Consider the following 26936-nt stretch of genomic DNA (forward strand, 5'->3'; position numbering starts at 1 on the left):
CCAGATACTGTAAATTGGAAACATCCATGCCTACATTGCCTCAGAGCAGTTTCAAGGAAGTCTTTTAGCCCCTGTGTAATATAGAACGTTATGCACACCACGTTCTTCAAGCAATTGATGTTTATAAATTCCCCCTTTTTTCAGTTACACAGGAAGCACTGGCCTTCAAAAATGCAATTTTGTTTTAAAAGAAAAATCAGCATATAGCATAGCAAATCACCATTAAAGGTTTGGCAGAAATTTTTACTTTTTAAAAAGATCTTTGTCTAGCATGACACCATCTGATGTTGTTTGAAGAGTTAATCTTAACATATCCATACACTCTTTCAACCTGGGATCAGACGTTCGCAATCCTGTAGATTTGAGTGCCTGTTTTTAAAAAAATAAGAGTTTGTAAATACATAGTGCAAATAATGTATATGCTTATTCCAACTACAAGTTTTTATTCCTGTATATAAAAACTTCTACCCAGGACCTGAATATGTATATGGGCATTTTAGTGTCACTATTACCCACTTTCTGGACAAGTTTGTCATTGTTTCTTTCATTTTCTTTCACTGATTACCTTGAAATGAGCACGATGAAAATTTAAAAACATAGTAAGAGAAACAGTGTCAGCCAGAATCTACATGTCAGATGACCTTTAAAACTACATTTCAATATTACTGTATTTTTTATTCCGTATTACTGTTTTAAAAAAGTTTAGGATAGAAAAATATAAAAACTTACTGTAATAAATTTATGAACAGGTATTTTCTCTTGTCCTTCTGCAATTGTATAGAACAGCAAATCTTCCAAGCTAGGTAATAGACCCTGTTTTATTTTACTAAAGGGGAGAAAAGAAAACAAATTTAATCCATGTGTGAACCGTCTAATGGATTTCAGGTATATTCATCACTGAACAATCAATCACTGAATCAGACTATAGCTGAGCTAATCTAATCAAGATTATGATAATGCAAATTTACCAAAATCAAACCAGTATTACTAAATACTATCATGATAAATGCAAATTTACCAAAATCAAACCAGTATTACTGAAACCACACTGAAAAAATAAAAGAGGATTATTCATGAATACAGATATTTTTAATCCCAGGTCTTAAAATCTTGATTACCATTTCTAGTGGTACTAATGCCTAGTCATCTGTTACAGTGCTACCCTCTGTATAGCCTAACACAACACTCCATATTAATTATAGAGCTCAGGAAATGTTCAGGTAAGAAGAGTCAACACTTTCTTCTGTTTTTATTTTTTTTTAAATATGATGACTATATTTATTTTTTTTTTAATTTTTTTAAACATTTCATTTATTCATGAGAGACAGAGACAGAGAGGCAGAAACATACACAGAAGGAGGAGAAGCAGGCTCCATGCAAGGAGCCCAATGCAGGACTAGATCCCGGGAATCCAGGATCATGCCCTGAGCTAAAGGCAGACGCTCAACACTGAGCTACGCAGATCTCCCCAATGACTATATTTATATATTAAAATAGTTAACCTAATTGTAAAATCTGGGAGAGACAGCAATTACGTACTGAACAATAAATTCAGTTTTTGAATCCTAGCTAGAATACTTACTAGCGGAGTCACCTTGGATAAATTAAAGTACCTTTCCATGATTCAGTTTCCTCATCTGAGAGGAGATAATAGTGCTTATCTCAGGGTCTTTGTGAGGATCAGCTGACTCAAACGTTCAATACATTTAGAATGCTGACTGGCAGAGAATGAGTACTCAATTGATGGTAATTGTAGTGAATATTTCTTAAGTGATCTAGGCTTACATATACAGACTAAATGCCACAAATCACAAAGACAACTGTTAGAATAAAATTTTTTACCATAAAAAATACATTAAAATCTTAATTAACTAATAAACTAGTTTAAGATATCATAATTAACCAAACAAATAAGAAATTCTTTCCTATCCATTGAAAAGCTTTCAAGTAAACAAATTATAATGAACTTATAGAATGTGGGGTTTTTTGTTTTTTTTTTAGCTCTGAGACTATAATCAACACATTCCAATATTCTAAATATCAATTACTAAATATTATAGTGATGTTACAAGGATTACAAATCTAAGGTTAAATGATCTCTTCCTCACCTATCAGTATTTATTAAGAACAGGAGGGAGTCAAATATGTGTCTGTGTGTGTAAAATATTCTGGAAAACTTTAATCTGTATTTCAAGAAAGAGAAAATTAAAGAAAAAGGAGGAATGGAATACTCATTTTCTTAATTTTAGAACTTAATGGAGAACAATTCTGTACTAGCCATAGGTATAATATCAAGTTTCACGGGAAAACTATATATATTACTTTTGTAAAATAAACTGTTACACAACTCAAGTCTGTTTAAAAGTGTTTTTGTACTGTTAAAAAGAACTTTTCTAGGTATCTAAATATTTCCTGGATTACCCAATTACTTAATTGTTCCATACTTGAGTAAGACCATATGTACTTATTTCCTAATGTAATTACTTCCCTATTATTAGCAGTCCATATAGTTCTATCTTAAAAGACAACAGAGTATAATGTTGGCTCACAGAACATCAACAGTGTTATATGCACATATAAAATTTCTCCTGAAAGAAACATTAATGTTGGTATTAACATCATTTAAACTTGCTTTAAAAGCTGTTACAGGGCAGCCCCATGTGGCTCAGCAGTTTAGTGCTGCCATCAGCCCGGGGTATGATCCTGGAGACCCGGGATCAAGTCCCACATCGGGCTCCCTGCGTGGAGCCTGCTTCTCCCTCTGCCTCTGTCTCTGTCTCTCTCTTCTGTGTTTCTCATGAATAAATAAAATCTTAAAAATAAAATAAATAATAATAAAAGCTGTTACAACAACTTGTAGTTTTTAGAGTGACCTTTAAAATGTATCAATTTCATGCCAAAGTTTTTAAAAACTAACACATAGGATTATCATAACTTAATGACATATCCTGGAAATACGAATTTCTTTTTAAATTTTTTTATTGGAGTTCAATTTGAATTTCTATATATATAATGGAAACAGAGGTTCAGATAGGTCAAGAAGCTTCCAAGACTACACAGTGGCAAAAATGGGTTTAGAACCTAGTTCCCTGAATGCAGAGTCCAAATTATTTACCATTACAGTATACTGGCTCTCAAATTTATTAGCTAGTTATTATTTTCATAAGGTTCAATTTTTCTAGATCTTACCCTGATCCAAAATCATTAAACAGCATTTAACAATTCTGATGGCTTAATATTTTTTAAAAAACTGAGCTAGCCATCAAAACATCAGTGGAAAATAACATGCCAATTATTTACAGAAAATGGTTTGTCAAATAAACTTCAGATAACGGTAGTTTGTCATTTTAAAAAACTGCAGAATAAGCTTTCTATGTATCTACCACACCAGTAAATGGTATTTGCTTTGCCTAAAAGCTAAATAAGTAACATATACTCTTCTTTAGCTTATGGTACAGAGCACAAAAAAATTTCAATGACCATGTTATTGTCACAGCTAGAAAAAGGTTAATATTTACTTGCTTTTGGATGAGACTAATTTTTAACCATATAAGAGAGATTCAAGTCATCTCTAAAAAGATGTGCTCACAAAATAAATGGGTCAAAATTGATTTTTAAAAAATGTACTGCATATCTCAGCATTTAAATCCTCTGACTCTGATCTGAGAATAAGTTAGCTTCAACACTCTGGTGAAAAAACGAATGGCAAGATTCTCCCCAAACTTTCAAACAGGAAGAAATTACTCCAAAGGAGTAATTTAAGTTCCCCAGTCTGGTATTCAGTTCCCTATACTTGGCTTTGTACTACCTATTCTTAACTTATCACTTTTAATTATTTTTTTAAGATTTATTAATTTGGGAGATAGAGAGCAGACAAACAGGGACAGCAGTAGAGGGAGAGGGAGAGTGTCAGCAGGGAGTCTAAACCAGGGCTTAATCCCAGGACCCTGGGATCATGACCCAAGCCTAAGGCAGGTGCTTAACCAACTGAGCCACCCAGGAACCCCAACTTATTTTTAATTAGACTCACAAACCTGTAAATAAATCCTATCTCATCTTTATTTTTTTTCTATAGAAGCCTTCTGTTTATGAACCTCCTTTTCCTAACCCTTTAGGCCATCAATGATCCTTTTAATCAATCATTTTAGAGGGCTTCCCCCAACCAGATTTTCCATTCTTTTTAGCATGAACTGGGCTGCATCACTAAGTTTGTTTGGTACTTTTCTTATACAGCCTATTACGTACTAAGCATTGGGGATATAAAAATGAGTAAGAGTAAGGATGCTATCCAGGAGAGCCAAGACTACAGCAGTGTGGCAAGTACTGTGACAGAAGCACAAGAAAAGTATTATGAAGTAAAAGTAGGCATTTAATTTTTTTTAAGATTTTATTTATTTATGCATAAGAAACAGAGAGAGAGGCAGTGACACAGGCAGAGGGAGAAGCAGGCTCCATGCAGGGAGCCCGACGCAGGACCCAATCCCGGATCTCCACGATCACACCCTGGGCTGAAGGCAGCGCCAAACTGCTGAGCCAGGGAGGCTGCCCTAAGCATTTAATTTTGTGTTGATGTACTGGGGAATCAAGGTTATACTTTGTAACTAGGAGGAATACTGCAACTCTCCCTCACCAGTTCAAAATTTTAAGTTAAAAACTCTAGTATCAAATGAAAGAAAAATAAAAAGCAAGTCTTTACTAAGAACTACAAAATGAGAAGAAAAAATTGAAACCAACTATATTGTTCTTTTTTGTTAAATTATGTTTCATATTATCTGACTTCTCTAAACTATAAACCTTCAAGGCTGGTGTATTACCTTCCTTAAATTTTTTTTATGGGGGTCAACCCCATGTAACTCAAATACATAGTATGGTCTGCTAAACCTTTTAGATAATCAAAACCTTTTTATCCCCCCACAACTAGGTTTAAAAAAAAAAAATCAACAGAATCCAAAAGAATGGTATTTTTACTTATGTTGTCATTTTAAAACAATGACCTTTAAAAAAACTTGGAGTTGTTTTTAGTTTATCATTTTGAATTTAAAGTAATCTGACTGGTAAGTGTCCATCAACACCAGGAAATTAGCAGATTAAACCAGTTGAGACTCATAGATACGGAGAACAGTAGTGGCTGCCAGAGGGATTGGGAGGTGGAGGCCAAAATGGGTGAAAGGGATTGAGAGGTACAAACTTCCAGTTATAAAATAAATAAGCTATGAGGATGTAACTTACAGCCTGGGGAACATCTTCAATAATATTGTATCAACTCTCTAAGGTGACACATGGCAACTAGACTTCTTGCCATCAGCTCCCAATTCATACAAACATGGAATCCCTAGGTTGTACACACATATAATACTGCATGTCAATCATACTTCAAAAAAGTATTTAATTAAATAAACCTATGGGATTGAAAGGTGAACTGATGGGAATTGACCACGTATCATATAAGTCTGACAAAGTGATGAGTTCTGCTTATTCTCCAAATCATTTTGCCTCAAGGCTAATTAATGGTGTAATTTAAAAACAAAACCTTACATCCTGTAAGGCTTTACCTTTAGGAAAGAATCTCCTCCTATCTTAAAACCTATGTGCTAAAATAAGGTTTACAGATAAGGACAGAGTCTCAAAGCCAAGCAACATGTCTAATGTCACACAATTCTTAAGCGGCTGGACCAGAATTAGTCCTGGAAAGCTGGTCTTTGGTTTCCAGTCCTGGATACTTCCTGGTATACCACACCAACTACACTCAGTAATCAGCCCTCCATTTTAGGAGGAATACCTGGAGTTCATTCAGAATAATGGAAGATAAGACTCCTTACATATTGAAGAATTTCTAACCAAAATGTTAATAGGGGAACTATGCTAGATAACTAAACTGTTGTTCCACCTTGTTAAAACTGCATCCTGTACAAGAAGTGAGGATGAGACTGTATTAAATTAGGGCTGCTATTCTGTTGGACTTTACTGAACCATACTCAAGAGCATGCCAAAGTTAAGAAGCACCAAAGCTATCTTTCTGTGAGGAAGTGGCCAGGCTGTCCCTGATGTCTAAATACCTACTCTTTCAGTCAAGTGTCCTTTAATACATCACTCTAGTTGTAAAAATAGAGATATTATGTGAATTGTTACTGTAATCACTTTAATGCAATACTAGAAATGATGTCTTTGAAATAACTAAAATATATAGGTATAAGTTAATGAAAGGCCGACTTTAGCTATACAAAAACAAAACAGCTCTGAAAATGGAAGTGCTATATTCTAAGGTAAAGAATTCTAGTCAAGGAAACAGAAATGAATAACAATTTGCAGGGTATATAACAGAAGAGAAAAAACATCAGCTGGAGAGATGAGGTTTTTTTCAGGTTTTCTTCCAATCTTGTACCTAAAAAAGTATCAATTCAGTACACTATTTTGTTGAGCTAACTGGGGATGAAAAAAACCAAGTCCTAATATTGTATGAACTTTAGTCATTTAGTTAGGCCATTTAGTATATGTGGCCAACTTTTAAAATATGTAAAATCAGGTGGAATTAGATGTCTTTAAAGTCACTTCCTATTCTAATTCTCAGTTTTGAGCTGCTAAAAATAGATGTCCTCCTAAAGACTTTAAACTTTACTCACTTAGGATATATTTATATATACACACACACACACACACAGCATCTATATTCACACATTTTACACATAAAGCCTAATTATCTGAATTCTTTTAATTTTTTATAAAACAAAAAAATACATTTCTTCTCTTGTTTATTTTATTGCAAGAATATAGCATATAACACATAAAACATAATGAAATATGTATTAATTGACTGTTTAAGTTATTGGTGAGGTTTCCAGTCAATAGCAGGCTATCAGTAATTAAGTTAGGCCAGGGCAAGGCTCGACACCTTGACACCCTAACCTCCCCATTATTCAAGGGTCAACTATACTTATAAGGAGAAATCTTAATAACTCTAAAGAGGCAGGAAAAACAATGTCCATCGACAACTGCTTATGTCATTTCAGTTTATTTTCCTTGAATACTTTTTCTAAGCATTTTTTTTAAAGTATCACTATTTTTTAAGTATCACTTGAGATCATACTACACAGAATATTTTTTATTCTAACTTTTGGCTTACCATTTTCTTATACCCCCAAAAGTATCCATATACATTTTATTTTATTTTTTAATTTTTTTAATTTTTTTTTTTATTTATGATAGTCACAGAGAGAGAAAGAGGCAGAGACATAGGCAGAGGGAGAAGCAGGCTCCATGCACCGGGAGCCCGATGTGGGACTCGATCCGGGTCTCCAGGATCGCACCCTGGGCCAAAGGCAGGCACCAAATCGCTGCGCCACCCAGGGATCCCCTCCATATACATTTTAAATGACTAGATAAGAGACTCTCAGATGGACGTACCCTAATTTACTTAACCATTCCATTAATGTTGAACACAAGTTTTTCTCCACTCTTCACTAGTATGCATAATGCTGTGCTAAAAAATATTAGTGAATAAATCTTTCCACAACTCAGTTTGTATGTATATATAAGGTTTCATATAATTTAAAAACTGTTCTCAAAAAGTCTCTACTTTTAAGAACTCCAACCAAGGATTTAAGTGCCTGTGTCACTCAGAATACCCTCATGAAGATGATAACTTAAAAATCTTTTTTAGGGGCACCTGGGTGCCTCACTTGGGTTGAGCATCTGTCTTCAGCTCAGGTCATGACTTCCAGGTCCTGGGATTAAGCCCTGAGGCGGGCTCCCTGCTTGGCAGGGGAATCTGCTTCTCCCTCTCCCTCTCTCAAATAAATAAATCATATATTTTAAAAATGTATTTGTTTAGGGGCACCTGGGTGGCACACTTGGTTACGTGTCTGGTTCTTGGTTTTTACTGAGGTCATGATGTCAGGGTTGTGGGATGGAGCTTCACAGTGCAGAATCTGCTAGAGATTCTCTTTTCCCTTCCCTCTACCTCTCTCCACTCTCTAAAATAAATAAATCTTTAAAAAAAAAAAAAACTTTAGAGGTCTGTAATGGAAATATACATATATCCAAATCCTGAAAGCCGTCAACTTATTGTTCATTATGCAGTATCAATAGTTCATGCTTTAAAATTAGCATTCACTATAAAGTTTTCTTTAGTAATCAGTAAGCAATAATGTTACATACCAACCAGAGAATACTTCCCAAAAGGAAGCCAAAAGGACAAATTAACATGCTTTTACTGCCATTGTAGGTAGCCAGGAAAATCACTAAGCACAATAATTAGTCATTTGCACCGTGTCTCATAACCAAAGCAATTTTATACCTGAGTAGATGCCAGGATAACATAAGTGTCCCTACCTGCAAGCTATTTAACTCACTTAGAGCTATCAATAGTTAGTAACTATTTTTATTAATACATGCTTACTCAACTTTCTTAAGCATTCCTCTTACTAGCAAATGACTTAAAAGGTGTTAAGGGCAGACAGGCAACTCCTTGATTTATGCAGGATTTAAAGACTGAGCGCCTGAAAGAAATGCAAATCCTACAATCAGACTTTCAGTTTCTACAGCCATAACTTCTCTTCACTTCATAATCACAAGGAAGTAATATATCTTTTTACATATTTCAAGTAATTTTTAAAAACTCAAACCTACAAACATTTTCAGCTAAGTTCTCTTCAAGATGACATTTAGGTTTTTTTAGACTAAAATAGTGCCCCACCCAACCATTACTTTTCCCTACCTACTGCCTCATTTAAAAACTGAATTAAATTCGGTAGTCATTTCCTGAGTTAGCTGATTTTGAGGCAGGCAGACTTCTTTGTAAACAGTAAGGCCTGAAAAGCAGCAGCTAAAACTCAAAGAAACTAAAGTTCGAGATCTAATTCACGCTTTCAGTGAACTTCATCTAAAAATAAGAAGCATGCAGTTTATTAATTACGGATCACCACAGATATTTCTATGACTAAATAGATGTGTGTGGCTTAATATAAACATTAGGCTGCCAAAATACTGTGGTATACATTACAACTAGCCATTAAAAGTAAACAAAAACTCACTAATAAACTGTAACCTACAAAAAATTTTTAATAGAATCACAAAATCAGAGGGGTTCACTGAGAAGCCCCCCATTAAATATACTCTCAATCCTGACTTTAAGTGAATTGGAAATATGTTCACTTTTACAAATTAAAAGCAAATGCATTATTAAAGGATGAGATAATTTGTTACCTATTTCCAGAGGCTCTTTCACTTTGAAATTATCTGTATCTGTCAAATAGTGTCTCAACTTCATTATCAGTACTGTTGTATAGACCCAATTCAGTGTTTGCTGAAATGCATTTAATCTTACTTTGAGATCCAATTATCACAGCATACAATATAATGATTCCTTTCCCCTCACTTTCCCTTTTGTCCCTCACTTTCCCTTTAATAAATATGAACTACCAAAATAAGTCACACAATCTGAAGCTAGCTGAAAATATTTGCTTTCACTATATACATATTAATATGGTGGAGAATTATTATCTATATATAAATACATATTAGAGATTAATAGAAATATATTAGATATAAATATATATATTAAAGATTTCATTTTATTTAGAGAGCAAGAGCATGCAGGGGGGAAAAGGCAGCAAGTGAGGGAGAAGCAGATTCCCTGCTGAGCAGGGAGTCCAACTCAGGACTGAGAGCTCTGAGTTGGATCCCAGGACTCTGAGATCATGACCTGAGCAAAAGGCAGATGCTTAACCCACTGAGCCATCCAGGAGCCCCTTGATAGGTCTTTAATTATGCACATTTAATTTAAAATATATTTTTAAGTGCCAGGACTTTGTGTAGATGAGCCAACATTCAATTACTGACTGCATCATGGATATGCAGTTTTTGACAGATACCATCAAACCACCCTTCAAAATTAGCTGAACTAATTTATACACCCACTAGCAATGTAAGAGTTCCTATTGCCCACATCCTCCGCATCATTTAACCTAACATCTCCCAATCTGATAGGGGAAAAATGATCTTGTTGTTTTAATGAATACTTTATCCTCTAATGTCAATACTGTACTCTGTGTAAATTACCTGCTTACTAAAGAGCCCACATGTGCTGATGTTTTCCCAGCCTAGTCCTTTCTGTCATAGGCCCAAGCAAAAGGTAACAAAAATGTCCCTCATCCCCACCTGCTAGTCCTTTTCAGGGACTCACTAAGAGAGAATACACATTTCTGAGCTTTACAGAAATGAAAGCATGGCATGCTTGATGGAGAAGTGTATAAAATGTCCATGTTGGGCAAGCACTTGGCATAAAGGTTAATCAAGAATACTGAATGCTACAGCATGGTTTGTGATTTTGATATAGTGCTCTTTCCAATCTGTATTGGTATTCTGGAAGAAGAATAGTAGTTTGAAATTGAACTCTAGAATTAACTTCAAAACAGTATACAAAATAGATTGAAATGGGACAGAAAAATGACTATGGGGATACAGATTTTAAATTTGGGTCATCAAACGTGTAGAGATAAATATGAGAAAAGAATCTGGATAAAAGATCACATATCACCATAAGAGTCAAAGCTGAGAGAAGGCACATGCTGTTGAGAAGGCAGACAAGTGGGAAAGAAGCTAAGGCTTTTAGCCTCACAGTTTACTCAATGAACAATCCCAAAAAAGAGCCAGGGAAGCAAAGAGAACAATTTTAAAAAAGAAGAGAGTCAAGCTCTCTTGACTGTAAAGAGAGAGTCCAGTAGCTCAGCGGTGTAGCGCCTGCCTTCAGCCAAGGGTGTGATCCTGGAGTTCCGGGATGGAGCCTGCTTCTCCCTCAGCCTGTTTCTCTGCCTCTCATGAAGAAGAGAAGAGAAGAGAAGAGAAGAGAAGAGAAGAGAAGAGGAGGGGAGGGGAGGGGAGGGGAGGGGAGGGGAGGGGAGGGGAGGGGAGGGGAGGGGAGGGGAGGGGAGGGGAGGGGAGGGGAGGGGAGGGGAGGGGAGGGGAGGGGAGGGGAGGGGAGGGGAGGGGAGGGGAGGGGAGGGGAGGGGAGGGGAGGGGAGGGGAGGGGAGGGGAGGGGAGGGGAGGGGAGGGGAGGGGAGGGGAGGGGAGGGGAGGGGAGGGGAGGGGAGGGGAGGGGAGGGGAGGGGAGGGGAGGGGAGGGGAGGGGAGGGGAGGGGAGGGGAGGGGAGGGGAGGGGAGGGGAGGGGAGGGGAGGGGAGGGGAGGGGAGGGGAGGGGAGGGGAGGGGAGGGGAGGGGAGGGGAGGGGAGGGGAGGGGAGGGGAGGGGAGGGGAGGGGAGGGGAGGGGAGGGGAGGGGAGGGGAGGGGAGGGGAGGGGAGGGGAGGGGAGGGGAGGGGAGGGGAGGGGAGGGGAGGGGAGGGGAGGGGAGGGGAGGGGAGGGGAGGGGAGGGGAGGGGAGGGGAGGGGAGGGGAGGACAAGATGGCATAGCCTAGGATGACGCTGGTTCATGCCTAGGATGACGCTGGTTCAAACAATGTGACTACAGGAAAAAGATACGTAGGTAACTGGCTCTTTCCAGAATATAATATGGTAAGGGTAAAAAAATAGAACAAGTAAAGCAGGAAAGCAAATTTCTCACGTGTGAGCCTAAAATTCAGAGACCAATTTCGTTGCCAGGTTATTTAACAGATAGGTAGCGTTTAACACATATCAAATATTGTCCTAAGCCTTTTGTAAAATGTCAATTCATTTAATTACATCACATGGTTATTTCTTTTAATAATCCTCCATAAAACCTGGCAGAGTCCTGAGTCCTGGCATTCCAGATGGCTTGCTGACGGAGGGATGAACTATGCTTCGGAAGCTGAGCATTAGAAAGGATAACAGGATCAACTGAACCTGACCTCTCAGAACGAGGGAAATGTTTACCGCACAGAAGCAAAAAGGAGTCAGAGGAGGAAAGCTACATTTGGAAACCAGAGCACTCAGGAAATAGCATCTTTAACAAGACTTAAAAAATTGTTGGCAATCTCGAGGCCAGTGCTCTTCAACTTTATGCGGCCTGGACTCTTTAAATCGTGGACTGAAAGCCCTCAGGATTCTCATGTACCCGGATGGCTCCTGAGCCAGTCTAGCTATTACTCCAAATTTCAGTGGCAGAAGAATAAACTCCTTTGAACGTAAACAACATTAGCTTATTGGTCATTCAAAAGCCCAGGGCATCTGAGCAAATACTCCTTCTTGAAGGACGCCCTTTTCTAGACCCGTTTTCTTCGCTGGTTAGGGTACAGTACAGAACCTCTTTTTTTATTTTTATTTTTTAACACATCCTTGTTATTAGCATGAGCTCAAGTATTTCAAAGTGATTGCTAGGAGAGGATTTCTTATTCAAGGGCAAAGGAGCTAGAAATTTCTGGGAGACACGTAAATCACAAAGGCTGTTTCCTATGTGATAAAAAAAAAAAAAAAGTGAAAAGGGGGGACGGCAAAGCCAGTGCAGAGACACCGACTGGAAGGCGTCATCGAGAGAATACAGCCCTTTGAGGGCGACTTTTTTTTTTTTTTTTTTTTTTTTTAAGATTTTATTCATTCATGAGAGACAAGGAGAGGGAGGCAGAGGCCCAGACGGAGGGAGAAGCAGGCTCGCTGCGGGGACCCCGATGGGGACTCGATCCCGGGTCACGCCCCGGGCCCAAGGCGGGCGCTCAAGCGCCGGACCCCCGCGGCGCCCGAGGGCGACTCCCGAACACCGGCCGTGGCGGTCGCGTCCCGCAGCTCCGGGGCCCCGGGCTGAGGCCCCGACCGACGCGACAGGAAGCACCTCCCGCGAGTGTCGCTCCCGCGGCGTCCGCCGCCTCCCGAGGGAAGCCGCCCCGATGCCCCAGGCGGTCCCCGGGGGGCCGCGGCTCAGTCGGGAAGGCCCGCGGCTGCCACGCCTCGAGGAGGGCGCCCGCCTCCATCACAGGACACGCTCCGCGGGCCGGAGCCTCGCGGCGCAGCGGAGACGGTTCCCGCCGCCGCCGCAGCCCCCGCACTTCCCGCTCGGGGCGAGCCGCCCGGCCGTCCGCAGGGGGAGCGCGGGCCCCGTCCGGCAGCATCACGGAGGCAGGCGGGGGAGGGGAAGGGCCGCGGGGCCCGGCGGGCGGGGCGGCTCCGCACATGGCGCGCGTCGCGCAGGCCCCGGCATCCCTTTCTTCCTCCGCCGCGAAGCCGCGCTCCCATCCCGCCCGCCGCGGCGCCGAGCGGGGCCGCCGTCCGCCCCGCGGGGACACTCACTTTTCGCCCGAGGCCACGAGCTCCTTGCCCTCGCTGTTGCCGAACGCGTCCGCCTCCCCGGGGCCGTCCTGGGGGCCGGGGGCCGACGGCGCGGCGGGCGGCGACGCCCCGGGCTGCGGGGGCTGCGGGGGCTGCGGGCCGCCCTTGCCCAGCTCCTGCAGGATCTCCGACGGGGAGCCCGACAGGCCGCGCGCGGGGGGCCCCGCCGGCCGCCCGCCCGCGCCCCCGCCCCACCGCGGGAGCAGCCGCGCGGCCGCCGGGCCCCCGCCCCGGGCACGCCGGCACTGCGCGGCGAGCGGCTGTGGCCGCCTCAGGGCGGCGCAGGCGGCGGCGGGAGGCCGCAGGAGCAGGTCTCGCAGCATCGCCGAGCCCCGCAGCCGCATCATGCCGCCGGCTCGGCAGCGGAGGATGCTCGGGGGCCGCCGGCCGCCTAGAGCGCAGGAGACGACGCGAGCGGCGACGTGGGTGTGGTCTCGGTTCCGGTCCCGCGGTCCCCGCCGCCGCCGCCGCCGCCGCCGCCGCCGCCGCCGCCGCTCCTCCCGCCGCTGCTGCTGCTCCAGCCGCCGCCGCCGCCGACTCCGCACTGAGGCTGAAGCGCAGGGGAGGGCCCGAGACATTCCGCGCTCGCCCGCTGGGGGGGCGGGAGGACGCGCGCGCCCTCCCCCTCCGCCCGCTCCTATTGGCTGGGATCCTCGACCCCGCCTCTGATTGGCTGCCGCCGCGGTCAAGTTCCCTGGGCGCCGCTGCGTCAGGAGGCGGGCGGGGGCGGGGGCTGGGCCTGGTGACGTGCGGGGCGTGGGAGCCGGGCGGGGTGTGGCCGCGGCGGCCGCGAGGCTGCGCCGTTCGGAGCCGGGGCCCCGGGGGCGCGACCGTGGCGGGGTGCGGCGGCTGCGGTGCGGGGCCCGCGGGCGGCGGGGCGGGCGGAGCGCGGCGGGGCCGGGCTGCAGCACCTCCGATGGCCGCGGGCCCGGGACGGCGGCGCCGAGGAGCCTCGTCTCCCTCACAAATGTTACGTTTGCTTGAAACTTTCCATGCTTGGCCCCTCCCCAGATGTGAAGTGTTTTGGAAAAAATGAGCGAAATCCTTTGAGCTATGCGACTTAGCCATCGGGAGGGCTGGGGATCGGGCGAGGCCGGCAGAAATGCCACAGCGCGGCTGCTTCCCTTTTAAAAACAATTATTATTATTTTTTTTTTCTGTACACTAGCGTCTCGAGACTTCTGCACGGCAATGAGTCCCTGACGCAGAATCGCAGAAAGTTTTCTATCTTAAAAGCTGCTTCATCCTCTTTTTCTTAAGGGTTTTATTTATTTATTCATGCAGAGAGAGAGGCAGAGACCCAGGCAGAGGGAGAAGCGGGCTCCATGCAGGGAGCCGGACGCGGGACTCGATCCCGGGTCTCTAAGATCCCGGGTCTCTAAGATAGGACCCCGGGCTGCAGGCGGCGCTAAACCGCTGAGCCACCTGGGCTGCCCTGCTCCATCCTCTTAGGGAGCCTCTGAACACCGGGTCTCTAAGTCGTCTCGGCCTGCTACCAGGCCGCCACTCACCCCGTTGGGCCTGCGGAAGGTCATGAACTGAGTTTCCCCCCCTCCCCGGGCCTGCCTCGAATCCGGCTCCACGACAAAACGTGTTTGGAAGATTTCTTGAAAGAATCACATTTAGATGCCTGGATCCCCAAACGGTGATGGGATGATTTTTAAGAGACAGGAAGGGTGTGTGTGTGTGTGTGGCAAGTGTCATTCCCTGATCGCCGGATTCAGTGGTGTAGTGAACCTTAAAATACAGCACTGAATTAGTAGGAAATCTGGCTGTACCTACAGGTTATGTGACCTTTGGCGTGTCACAGTCTTGCCATGTTTAAAATTTTTGGTCTGCTCTTTAACCGGAAGGAACCTGGAAAAAATAATGATGCATAAATCACTTAATTACCTTTTTAAAAAAATTTTTATTTTTTTTTACTTAATTACCTTAATTTTTTTTTTTTTTTTTTTTTTTTTTTTTTTTTTACTTAATTACCTTTAAGAAAAGAAGTCAAAACAACTGGGAATTACCTGGAGGACTTTTATTACTACTTGTCACCTGTCACTAAAATTTGAAGAGTTAAGCAATAATATATTCAGGAAAAGGAACACAAACTTCTGAAGGAAAGGTGACAAACACAGCCATGCCTAGCCTTTCCATCGGACTTGCCAATGGCATACACCTGAATGTTGTGTGACCTCTTAGCTATAACTGGATATATCCGTTTTGATTGTCTCCCTTCTCTCAACCACCTCGAAGCTGTTGACAAATCCAGTTATTATTTTCCTTCTGGTTTTTCTCTTAGTTTCTCTAATTTTCCTATGAAATTGCTTTCTAATGTTAAAAAGTTTAAAACTTTAGAGTATACTTAACAAACATGGAAAGCAAACTTAGTAATTGTTTTCTACAGTGTCTACTTTCAGAGATGAGCTGATAAAAATGGACACGTTACTCCTAATATTTAGAAGAACTTAGAGTCTGATGAAATTTAATTCCCTCTTTGCGAAAACCATGAAAAAGTTACAGACAGCAATTTAAAACTACTATAAATAAAATTAAAATGTGACTCATTCATACTTTCATTTGATTCTTTATTGTTTTTAATCTTGTTATGTTTTTTAATCAAAGACAACTGGGTAACCATGAATTGGAGTTAATTGATTAATAATTAATAATAATATAAAATTATTATTATATTAAAATAATAATTATTATTTCCATTAGATTAATCATTTACATGTTAAATTATATCATTATATAAAACAAAATCTATGCCTATAAAAACATTTTACACCCACACAGCAGTCCACCAAAACATCCACAAATAGAAAAATGGGTCTCCAGATGAACAGGTGGTTGGATTGTCAGAGCTACTCATAGACTTTCTCTTTGCTACTAGATAAGTGCAGCCATCCCCCAAGAGGTAGTGGTTCCATAGCCATTGGGAAGGTAATGAACCATCCAAAGGAAAAACTGGAATTTATGCACTTTGTTTCTGTTCTAACTAGAAGAACAATTCCTATGTTCCGGTGTTCCTTTGAAGATTAAAAAAGGCTAATGTTTCAAAATCATAATGTAACCTATGTATAAGTTCCAGATTTTGCCTTTCACAAAATCTAAGAGGTTATTATTTGTTGACCTAAAGGTAAGTAGAGAATAATTCTCCTTTGCCTAACAGCTGAAAAGAATTAAGTTTTTTGTTTGTTTGTTTGTTTGAAATTCTTCTATTAAGAGATTAGAGTAAGATTCAAGAAACCTCTAAACAGCTTCTGCTACTACTTCCCTTTCTTCTGTTGGTTTCCTGCTTTAGCTGGCCAACTTCCTAGTCTTGCTGATAAACCCTGTCAAATATGACTTATATTCTAAAGCTGAATTTAGATCTGTATTGAAGTATTATAGATCCTTCAGCTATACAATGGGGATAATATTAATATCATATCTCACAGGGTCGTTAAGATTAAATAAAGCAATACATGTACACCACTTAGAACAATACCAGTAGCATTTTATAAGTACTAACTATAAATATTATTGTTATTATTCCATTAGTGAATAAATTTTGTTGTACAATGTCATTAGTTGCCACATCTGTTATTGAAAAGCCAGACAGAATTGTTTTAAACCATCTAATCATAAAATACCATTTAAGAGGAAGCTAGCTCCCCGAAATGGGATCATTTGCTCCATTTTTAGAAAACAAACCAGTAATTACCAAAGTATCTTAAAATAGAAATAGGCTGCTGCAAAGACAATAAGATTAAGCAAAGTTGGACTCACTGCCCAAGGTACCAGCTATTTACAAATAAATTTTTTTAAGTACTACAGAAAGAAGAATTGCTGGATTGAAAAGAAAATGTACGTGTCTATATAATTAAATCTAAAAATCTATTATTTGCCACCTATGTAAATTAAGCCTCTTTTCTTTGTGATATCACACAAAAATGGTAAGACAGATTTTCATCAGATTTGAAGAGACTACTTTAATGGTCTCATCCAAAATACTAATTACATGAAATTCTTTTCTCATGTGGGTCCCCTGTTGGCTGGAACAAGAGTGAGGTGGTAATCAGTTATTTTCTGTCATTTGTAGTGATATGGTAAAGATTTAAATTAGTTGAATCTATAAAGTTAATATTGGTTATACTTAGATCACAATTATATGGATGGGTTATCTAGATATTTATTGATTTTTCAAAGTAATTTTAATTCTTATTTTTTGTAACATAATAGAGAATATGAAAATGGACTAAACCCCATCTCAGAGATAAGAAAGTTTTGCTTGTATACTCAGTAAAAATCTAAAAAATAATATTTTATAAATATTCCAAGTCAATCAAAAGGATACTTTCTTGAGAATGAAAAAAACCTCTGTGGTAAATCAAATTACTGTTCCCAAATACTTATGTCCCTTCCAATGGGAAGACTTTACCTCCAACCCAACTGTCTGGCAGGCTTGGCCTTTTGCCTTGATTTGTTCAGTGAAATATGAAAGGAAGTGATATGTGCTACATTGGACAGGAACTTTAATAGTCATCACTTAGCTCTAACATCTCTCTTTTCCTTGTGTGACAAGAATGGCATGTCCCAAAGAGGGGATGCCCCATCACCTTGTCCCAGAATGATGAAACAAAGTTGAAGATGACTGTGATTGACAAATAACATGAAGAGAAAGAAACCTTCCTGTAAGTAATTCCAATTTAGGGATTATTACCATAGAATAACTTAACTTAGGTTGACTGATATATCATCCAACTTTAGGGATTATTACCATAGAATAACTTAACTTAGGTTGACTGATATATCATCCAATTTGGCCACCATGAGACTAATATGGATTACAGAGAATATTTGAGAACTCTAAAAGATAGGCAGTCAACCTCTAGAGCAGCAGAAGCTGAGTATCACTGAAGGGACCATCAAAATAGGCATTCTCTTTCAAGGATGATTAAAATCAAAGTTCAGGTAGGAAATGTTTGAGTGATATTTCAATCTGTCATATATATTTGGATTTAATTAGGGAAAATTAGTGGTTTGAAATATGAGCTTTATATCCATTGTGATATGTTGGTTTTATGCTATGAAATCAAATGTTGATTCAACATCTGAAATTTGCCACATTTTCTAAGTTCTGAAAAAGAAAAATGAGCCTGGATCTTTGTATATTTATCTCATCCAAATGGTAAAATCATATTGCTAATCCAGAAACCAATTACTGAATTCCACTGAAGTATGGAGCTAAATACAAAATTCAGACTTTTTTTTTAAACCATAAGAATCCACAGTAATGTATTTTGATGTTCTGGGGTAAAAAGAAATCAGTATTTATCTTTTATATAGCATTGATTCCTTCAAATATATTTATACTTTTTAAGCACCTGACATTTCCAGTTACTGTGATTCCCTCTGTCTAATTATAAGTCCAAAGAAGCAACCCTACAAAAGAAAGCTTGGTTTGTGATTAAGCTGCTTCTCACAGTAACAATACCATGTGATATGTTCTGAGGCAGAGCCTTATTCATATGCACCCCCAATAGTACAACAAATTAATATATTTTTTTAAAATTCTCTATAGAAACAGTCTAAATATGTATCGGTAGGAGAATGAATTAAAATAATGTGATATTTACATGTAACGGTAACATACATTATTTAATATTAATACAGTATAATGTATTAAAGAAGATAAGCCTCAAAAACAATGTTGAGAAAAAACAAGTTTCAGCCAAATATGTATATTAGGATACTATTGTTGCAAAATTGGTATATCATGGAAAAAATATATTATTTATAGATTTATATGTGTGTCATTTAAGTTTGAAATGTGCATAGGAATGATAAACATCAAATTCATTGTAGTGGCTATTATTTCTGGTTATTTATAATGAGAAATGGGATTGAAGAGATGTACACAGAGAGCTTCACACGTATCTGTAATGATTGATTTTTTTAAAAATAATTTTAAAAATTTGAAGGAAATATGGTAGCCAGGCGGTTGATATGCAGGTGTTTGTTATATTCTCCCTCTTGTTCTATGTTTGAAATATTTTATAATTAAAGAGAAAAAGCTTTATTATAATGTTGAAAGCTGTTTCTTTTATCTAACAATGATAACTGTAGAAAATATTACAAATGCAATTTTCACATTTTAATGATTCCTTTTCAACTTTATTTAATTTTGACTCATCAGTGATGAGCGATACAACTAGTAAGTAATATAGCTATTCTGTAAATACACTTGAAGAATGCAACATCAGACAATATCCTTGAACTAAAACTTTACAAAAGATGAGAATGGCTAATATTTAACTGAAAACCTTACAGAAAAAAATTTTTGGCTCTTGGCTACCTCAAACATAAATATGAAAGGAATTCTTCTATTAATAAAATATGAATAAAAATATATCCTTCCTTCCTCTGAAGTTAAACTATTTATCTTTATAACATTCCTACTGGGGACAGTTGTCAGTTGCTAAATTTTATGGCTATGGAAATTATAAGTTAATAAAGTCACTCAACTAATACAGTGGAGTTGGCAAAGACACTCTCCAGCTAGATGTGGTCCTTGTCTTCTGCTCTCTTGAGCCTTTGGACAAAAGCCTACAAGAGATATGTTTATGGATACAAAGGCATCACAAAGCTCTTAAAAATAATCCCCCACCGTAGTAAAAGGCTAGTAGGTAACTTGAGTAAAGCAGACCATGATATAATGTATTAGAGAATGATGAGGCTCCAGTAAATTACAATTGGAATATCCTGCCTAAAGGGGAAGTAACTAATGTACTCCGGCCAGCTTTAGCTAAGTGGAATGCAGGCACAGTTAGCTAGACCTTTGGATTCTTTAAGATAATACAGAAATATGACTTTTTAAAATAAAATCTTCTGACTTATAAAAGTAAGCAGCTCATTCAGTTTCTTTAACGCCATACTAGTTAAACAAAACATCTGCAAGAATAATTTGGCCCATGGGCCACCATGTTTCCATCCCTGTCCTGATAGCAATGATAGCAATGTAACTTTCTTCCCCAGCACACATCCTACTCCACATGATTAGTCCTAGCCAGCCATGGAAATTCCATTCCCCATGAAACTGCTGCAGCTATCTTGCTACTGAGAAGAGGAGCTTGCATAAGACAAATCCAACATACCAAGGCCAACAGAGTGGAAAGGTGGAAAGAGTCTGGAGTCTCCATGGCGTTCATGAGCTACTGACATTCATGAGCAACCAGTTCTGATGCCTGCCCTCTTTATTATACATTTATGATACATTTCCTTATTACTTAAATCATTTGGAATCTGGATTTCCATTAAGACATCATGATTGGGATCCCTGGGTGGCGCAGCAGTTTAGTGCCTGCCTTGGCCCAGGGCCCAATCCTGGAGACCCGGGATCGAATCCCACGTCGGGCTCCCGGTGCATGGAGCCTGCTTCTCCCTTTGCCTATGTCTCTGCCTCTCTCTCTCTCTCTCTCTCTGTGTGTGTGACTATCATAAATAAATAAAAATTTTAAAAAAAGACATCATGATTGATTCAAAATCACACTCTAGAAGATTCTTTCTATGTCTTTCTCTTTGCCTTGAGTAACAATTTATCACATCCCCTTTTTTCATTTTTTTAGCCCCACTAAATTATATATCTATGTTTAACCTGTTTGCATATTGTTTGAGGGCCACATATAACAGCCTTGCATGATTTAAAGGATGGAGTTGGAGATACAATGAGCATTAAAAAGCTTGTCACAGTTTGGACATTTCTGCAACTCTAGATTTGCTTCCCTTCTCTCCCAACAAAAAAATATTGAGTCATATTAAGCAACCAGCTTTGTTTTTTGTCTAAACTAGACTTCTGTACTTGTGCCTTATGGGTTTGTGCCTTAACTTTTTATCATCCATTCTTGCCGAAATTACCAGTTTTCCTTCACCTAACCGATTTTTCTCCTTGGAGTCTGCTTACATCATTCTTACCATCTTGTATTCCTAAGCCACTTTCCCTCAACCCATTCAAATTCCACTGATCCCTCAAGGTCTCCGTCTTACATCTTCATGATGCTAATTTCTCATATGACTGCACATTTATCCTCATAACAGTTGTTACCCTCTTAACAGCCATTTGAGATTGGCAAGTAGGTATGATCTTATTGTGCACATGAGAAAATTGACACAGAAATGTTAAATAATCAGTTCAATATTTCAGTGAGTTGCTTTAAAAGTAGCACATATTTCTTGATGATATGGGTTTTACACCACCATTGTCCCTTACTAGTCTCATCTGGATATCCCTTGCCTTTTCTAAGAACTCAGCTCAAATGTCATCTCCTGTGGGGAAGCCCGCCCCAACCTCTAAGCAGAGTTAAAGGGTTCTTCCTCTCCATTATCAAGGCTTGCTTGGTAATATATTTATTGCATTACTCTGATTATTTGTGTACATCAATCTCCCAGCTAGACAGAAAGATATAGATCTTTTAACTTTCAACATCTCCACCATCATTTTAAATAACATCATTTTAAATAACTGAATTGAGTGTTAATTAATGTAATATAATATAGGAGTTTATTAACTAGAAAATAAGGGGAAATATATTTAAAAAATGAACCTTTCACAATTTTATTTGAATCTTGAGTAAATTACTCCTCTATTGTATTTCACAAAGAAGAAAAAATTCATTAAAAATTCAAACTGCAGGGCAGCCCAGTGGCTCAGTGGTTTAATACCACCTTCAGCCCAGGGCCTGGTCCTGGAGACCCAGGAACGAGGCCTGCTTCAGGCTCCCTGTGTGGAGCCTGCTTCTCCCTCTGCCTGTGTCTCTGCCTCTGTGTGTGTGTGTGTGTGTGTGTGTGTGTGTGTGTCTTTCATGAATAAATAAATAAAAATCTTTAAAAAAAATTCAAACTGCAGAAGGACCTTATGGACATCTTCTTTTTAGTGACTATGTACCTGCATCAACCACCACTGTGGGAGCTAAAATGGAGATGAATGAGGAAGGCATTGTTTTTTGATTTGAAGAGGTAGATGACAGATAGACAAACTCCTAATTAAAATATATTAGTCTCCAGGATGCCTGGGTGGCTCAATTGGTTAAGCATCTGCCTTCAGCAAAGGTCATAATCCCTGGGTCCTGGAATAGAGAGCTGCATATCCGGCTCCTTGCTCAGCAGGGAGCCTGCATCTCCCTCTCCCTCTGTCTGCCACTCTGCTTATGCGCACTCTCTCTCTCTTACTCTGTCAAATATATCCGTATCTCTATCTATCTATCTATCTATCTATCTATCTATCTATCTATCTATATCTTAGTCTGGATATATATATATAATATTTGATGTGGATATATATGTATATATCTAATATTTGATGCTATAAACATTACATATATGTGTATATTCAATGGATAAAGATGATATAGAAATGAATTCTATCAGGGAGATTACAAAATATTCTAAAAAGGAGGTGGCATTTACTAGGTAAAAATCCAGGTGCATAAGGTTGACAAGGGCATGCTTTCGAGAACAGAAAAGAAATACATTAAATGGTAAGTTCAGGGAATTACAAGTAATCCTAAGTGGTATTAGCACTCTCTACTAAATATTTCTAGTATCCACCTGTGTTGGATTGCATGTCTCTGCTCCCTTAAAGTTGGATGTATCCATGCAACTTGCTTTGGCCATGGAAAATGTTATAAGCTTAAAAAGCCAATGCATGATCTTCTACTGTCTCTTTCCCTATGCCACTATAAATGTTAATACTTAAAGCTGGTGGCTCCTCTGTCTACCTTGGTCTCTGGGGTAAGAGAAAGAAAGTGTCATTTTAAGCTTCTGTGATTTGTGGTCTATTTTTACCAGAGCAAAACATTCTATCCTAATTATTCTATCTAGTTTGAGGTGAGAGGAAGGTGGGATAAAGAGCATTGGATCGTAGAGAAGCCAATCCTATTAGCTGCACACATAAAGGTCAGCCCATAAAATGACCATTTACCCAAAAGTGTATGTCTAATATATTTGAATACATGACTTCAAATAAGCGTGTTTTATGCCTTTTAAATTAATGCCATTTCTGACCAGCAGTTCTTATTTTTACAACTAACTCCAAAGTTGGTAAGTCAAGAAAAAAAAAGAAAAAGTCTTCCTAATCCATCCTAAGTCAGTTTTACAGTTACACAGTCACTGACCAATGTGTTCCAGATGGAGAAAAAATATTCAGAGTCATCTATAGCCTCAGTATATATTAGCTACACTTGCATTGAGCAACAGATGCTATTACATTTCTACATTTGAAAGAGGCATGGTACAAATGAAAATGCTTAACTTGGAGAGAGACAAGCTTAGACTTTAATTCTAGCCTAGTATATTGCTTTCACATAGTACTGCCTTCATGGATTTTACCTCCAAGCTAACATTGATTATATTTTAATCGAGTTTTCTAGAAATAATATCTTAATCCAAGAGAGTGACAGAAGTAGTGATAACTTGACATCTCATAATAGGCAAAGACAGGAGTGCATGTATATTGATTAGCACATGAGCTTTGCTAACATCATACCTGAGAGGAGAGACCAAGAGGGTAGGATACACTGTACAGGTAAGTTTATGTAGACAGAAGAGAAAATGAGGTAGGAAATGTCTAGACATGAAGGGTTACCCTAAATGGTAAGCATGGAAGGCCACGGGCTGATGAATAGGTTGGGATACATATCTTAAGATACCAGCAACACTGGGAGGAATTCAAAGAAAGAGGAGAAGAGAAAGGATGGGAAACAAAGGTGGACATTCTGGAGATAGACTTAGTCTCCTTTGTAATTACAATTCGCTCTCGATAATTTGTGATTTGGGCCAATGGAAGTGCCTGAAGTGTGTATACTCCCTAGTATCTGCCCAAATATTGAGAGGAAAACCAAGTCCTGTACAGGAAGAGATCCAATAAATAAATTTTAAGTCTAATTCTGAGGACTAAATTTATGTTTAGGTATTAAAGGGTTTAATAATGGATATAGATCTCTAAAGGCTTTCTGAACCGAGAATGAGGCTACTGGAATTCTAGCTCCAGCCTGGCCATTATCCTACTGGTTGACCTGGGTAGATCCCTTGACCTGTCAATGGCTCAGTTCCCTCATCAATTAAACGGAAGCTTGGCTTAAATGATCTCAAAGGTGCCACGTGGATCTGAAGTGTGATTCTGAGCATGTGCTTCTGGCTATATGCAGTTGTGATTTCTATCTGGAGATTATTAGACGTTTACTGATGGGGTCTCATGTCTGTTTGTTTCCAACAGATACTATATGAATTGCAGGTGACCCGTTGTAAAAATCAAACAAGATTAAACAATGTTTTAAGTTTAGTAGCTAGACAAAAGCTATTAATGGCCTTGCACGCGGCAGTTTTGCAAGAGCAAAAGGGTACATACGCCATTAGGTTAATAATCAAAGATACTGTTAAGGGGCGATGTGAGAAGGGGCACAGGGTTCCCAGCCAAGAACCTCAGGGCTGGCGGGGAACTGGTCCCAGATATGGAGCCATGTCTCTGTAACCTGGTCAATAACAACTTCAGTCTCAGTGGGGTTTCCCGCAGTGGTAAACATTAGCAGACTATACAGGCAACCCTATCAAGGGTCATTCATGCATCGGGCCATCCTGCGTGGCTGGTACTCAGGCTTATGGTGGGGGCCTGTGGTCACTCAGCACGCACATGCTCACTGTTACAAGAAGCAACTGTTGGCTCTGAAGAGCCCTGCCAGTCAGACTCCTCCAACCGTCTCCAGGACTTAGTGTGTGCTTTCAGAGAATCATTAGCAAAAAGAGATAGCCACAAGTAAATAAAAAGCAGATGGACTAGTACAAATGGAGTTGCAAAAATAAATTTCATGTCAATTACCATAAGGTTTTTTTTTTTTTTTTTTTTGTACTTTTTAAGGGTATGGGACATCTAGGCTCCACTTAGCTCTTTCACTCCTAGCAACCACTATCTGGAAAACAACCTGACAAAAACATCAAAACAGTGAAAGAGGTCTTTTGCACATTTAACAATGATTAAGAAAGGTTTTAAGAGCAAAATCCTGTAACAGCTTTAATCATAGATGGCTACATCCACCATCTCTTGGATTAGCAGCCAGGGTCAGGGACTTCCTGCTGCAAAAAGACATATAAACCCTATTGTGGTTCACTACCTTCTGGATGTGACCATCACCTATCTACAGAATTTTATGACAAAACAATCATTGAGATTTTATTGGTATGCCCCATGCATTAACTGCACAATAATAAAATGAATCGTACGCTTTTTTTTTTCTTCTCCTACTGTTAACGCTGGGCAATTTATGTAACCTTGACGGGCCTCAGTTCCCCCGCCTCTGGAGGCCTCTGTAAGAATTAAATGAGTAATGCTTATGTCTTGCTCCGGGACAGGTCCATACAAAAACTCAGTAACTGTTAGCTCCTTGTCCCTTCCAATTCGTTTCTATCAAGCTGGAATGATCTTAAACTCTAAAATCAGATCATGTTACTCTCCAGTTTAAAACCATTAATGGCTTCCCATTACATTTAGGGTAAAATTAGCAATTTGTAACCTTCCCAACGAGTCTCCTTAGCTCTATCTGAATTGCAGCTTCATCTTCAGTCAGTCTACCCCTGACGTTTATGTTCGGGCCACAATTGCTTTGTTTCAGGTCTTCAGATAGGCCTGACCTATCTCATGGCTCCTGCATGGTAGTAGCACAAAAGGAGATTTGGGGTGCTTTCTCTCTCATAATATGCATTGAGCCCATCTTTCCTTTGAGATGCACAATTGATATCTTATAAATCTTATGCAAAATGCCATGTGAAAATAGTTTCTAGACCGGGGCACCTGGATGATTCGGTCAGTTAAGGGTCTGCCTTAGGCTCAGGTCATGATCCCAGGGTCCCAGGATCCAGCCGGATGTCAGGCTCCCTGCTCTATGGGGAGTCTGCTTCGTCCTCTGCCCCTGCCCCCACTCATGCTTGAGCTATGTCTCTCTCTCTCTCTCTTTCTCTCTTGCTCACTCTCAAATAAAGAAATAAGTAAAAAAGAAAATAATTTCTAGCCCACAACTTAAATTGCTGCCTCTATAGGCCTTTTCCTATATTGTAATTTGGAAACCATCATTGCTTCTCACATGCTGTTCTCTCTGCCTAAAACTCTCACCTTTTCTCTTTATTACTGGCAAAATCTTTACTTTTCAGGTCTCAGCTTCAACGTCATCCCCTCAAATATGCTTCCTTCTTAAGAACTCTCATAGCACCATGTTCTTTTCTTTCAAATGAATAAATAATCCTGTATGACTATTTCTGCCCTACCAGACTCCAAGTTTCTAAGGGCCAGGTAGTGTGGGCATTTCCCTCATGGCCGCAGTCTGGCTTGGAGAAAGCATATGCAGGAAATGCTTGCTGCTGGAGTTCAAGATTTATTAACCAATAAAGTCCAACCAAAGATACAGTGAAAGATCTGGGATACAGTGAAAGATCTGAGGATACCCCATCCTCACTGCCCATGGAAAATTGGAGAACCTTACTCAGGCCAACCTGATGTCAAATGTGGGGGTCCTCCTCGAGCCACATGCAGGAACCAAGAGAAAGAAAATGCATCCATCCAAGACCTTTGTATCCTGGCCTCTTCCTACTTCCTCTTTATTTCACTTCCTCTCTCTCACCCTGTTTGCTGCATTTCAACATTCACAAATGGTTCTGGAGCAAAATTAAACTTTATGTAGAAAGA

At 40.0% G+C, this 26936-nt stretch overlaps 1 protein-coding gene and 1 pseudogene across 3 annotated transcripts in view; one reads left to right on the top strand and one right to left on the bottom strand.

Moving 5' to 3' along the window:
• GLS (glutaminase) overlaps positions 1 to 13770 on the bottom strand; it is a 74972-nt gene extending 61202 nt beyond the window's left edge. Inside the window, exons 1-3 of one of the 3 annotated variants that reach the window (XM_026002648.2) lie at positions 13197 to 13767; positions 730 to 826; positions 248 to 369 (exon numbers count right to left, since the gene is read on the bottom strand). In XM_026002648.2, coding sequence (XP_025858433.2) covers positions 248 to 369; positions 730 to 826; positions 13197 to 13582 — 605 coding nt within the window. In that variant the 5' untranslated portion in view covers positions 13583 to 13767. Of the gene's footprint in view, positions 1 to 247; positions 370 to 729; positions 827 to 13196 lie in introns of all 3 variants that reach the window. The other 2 variants (XM_072742886.1, XM_072742887.1) reach the window with 2 other exon arrangements.
• The window catches only part of LOC112922818 (ribonucleoside-diphosphate reductase subunit M2 pseudogene), a 112989-nt pseudogene continuing 99633 nt past the window's right edge, over positions 13581 to 26936 (top strand).

This window comes from Vulpes vulpes, chromosome 16 (assembly GCF_048418805.1).
Source record: "Vulpes vulpes isolate BD-2025 chromosome 16, VulVul3, whole genome shotgun sequence".
Classification (NCBI taxonomy): Eukaryota; Metazoa; Chordata; class Mammalia; order Carnivora; family Canidae; genus Vulpes; species Vulpes vulpes.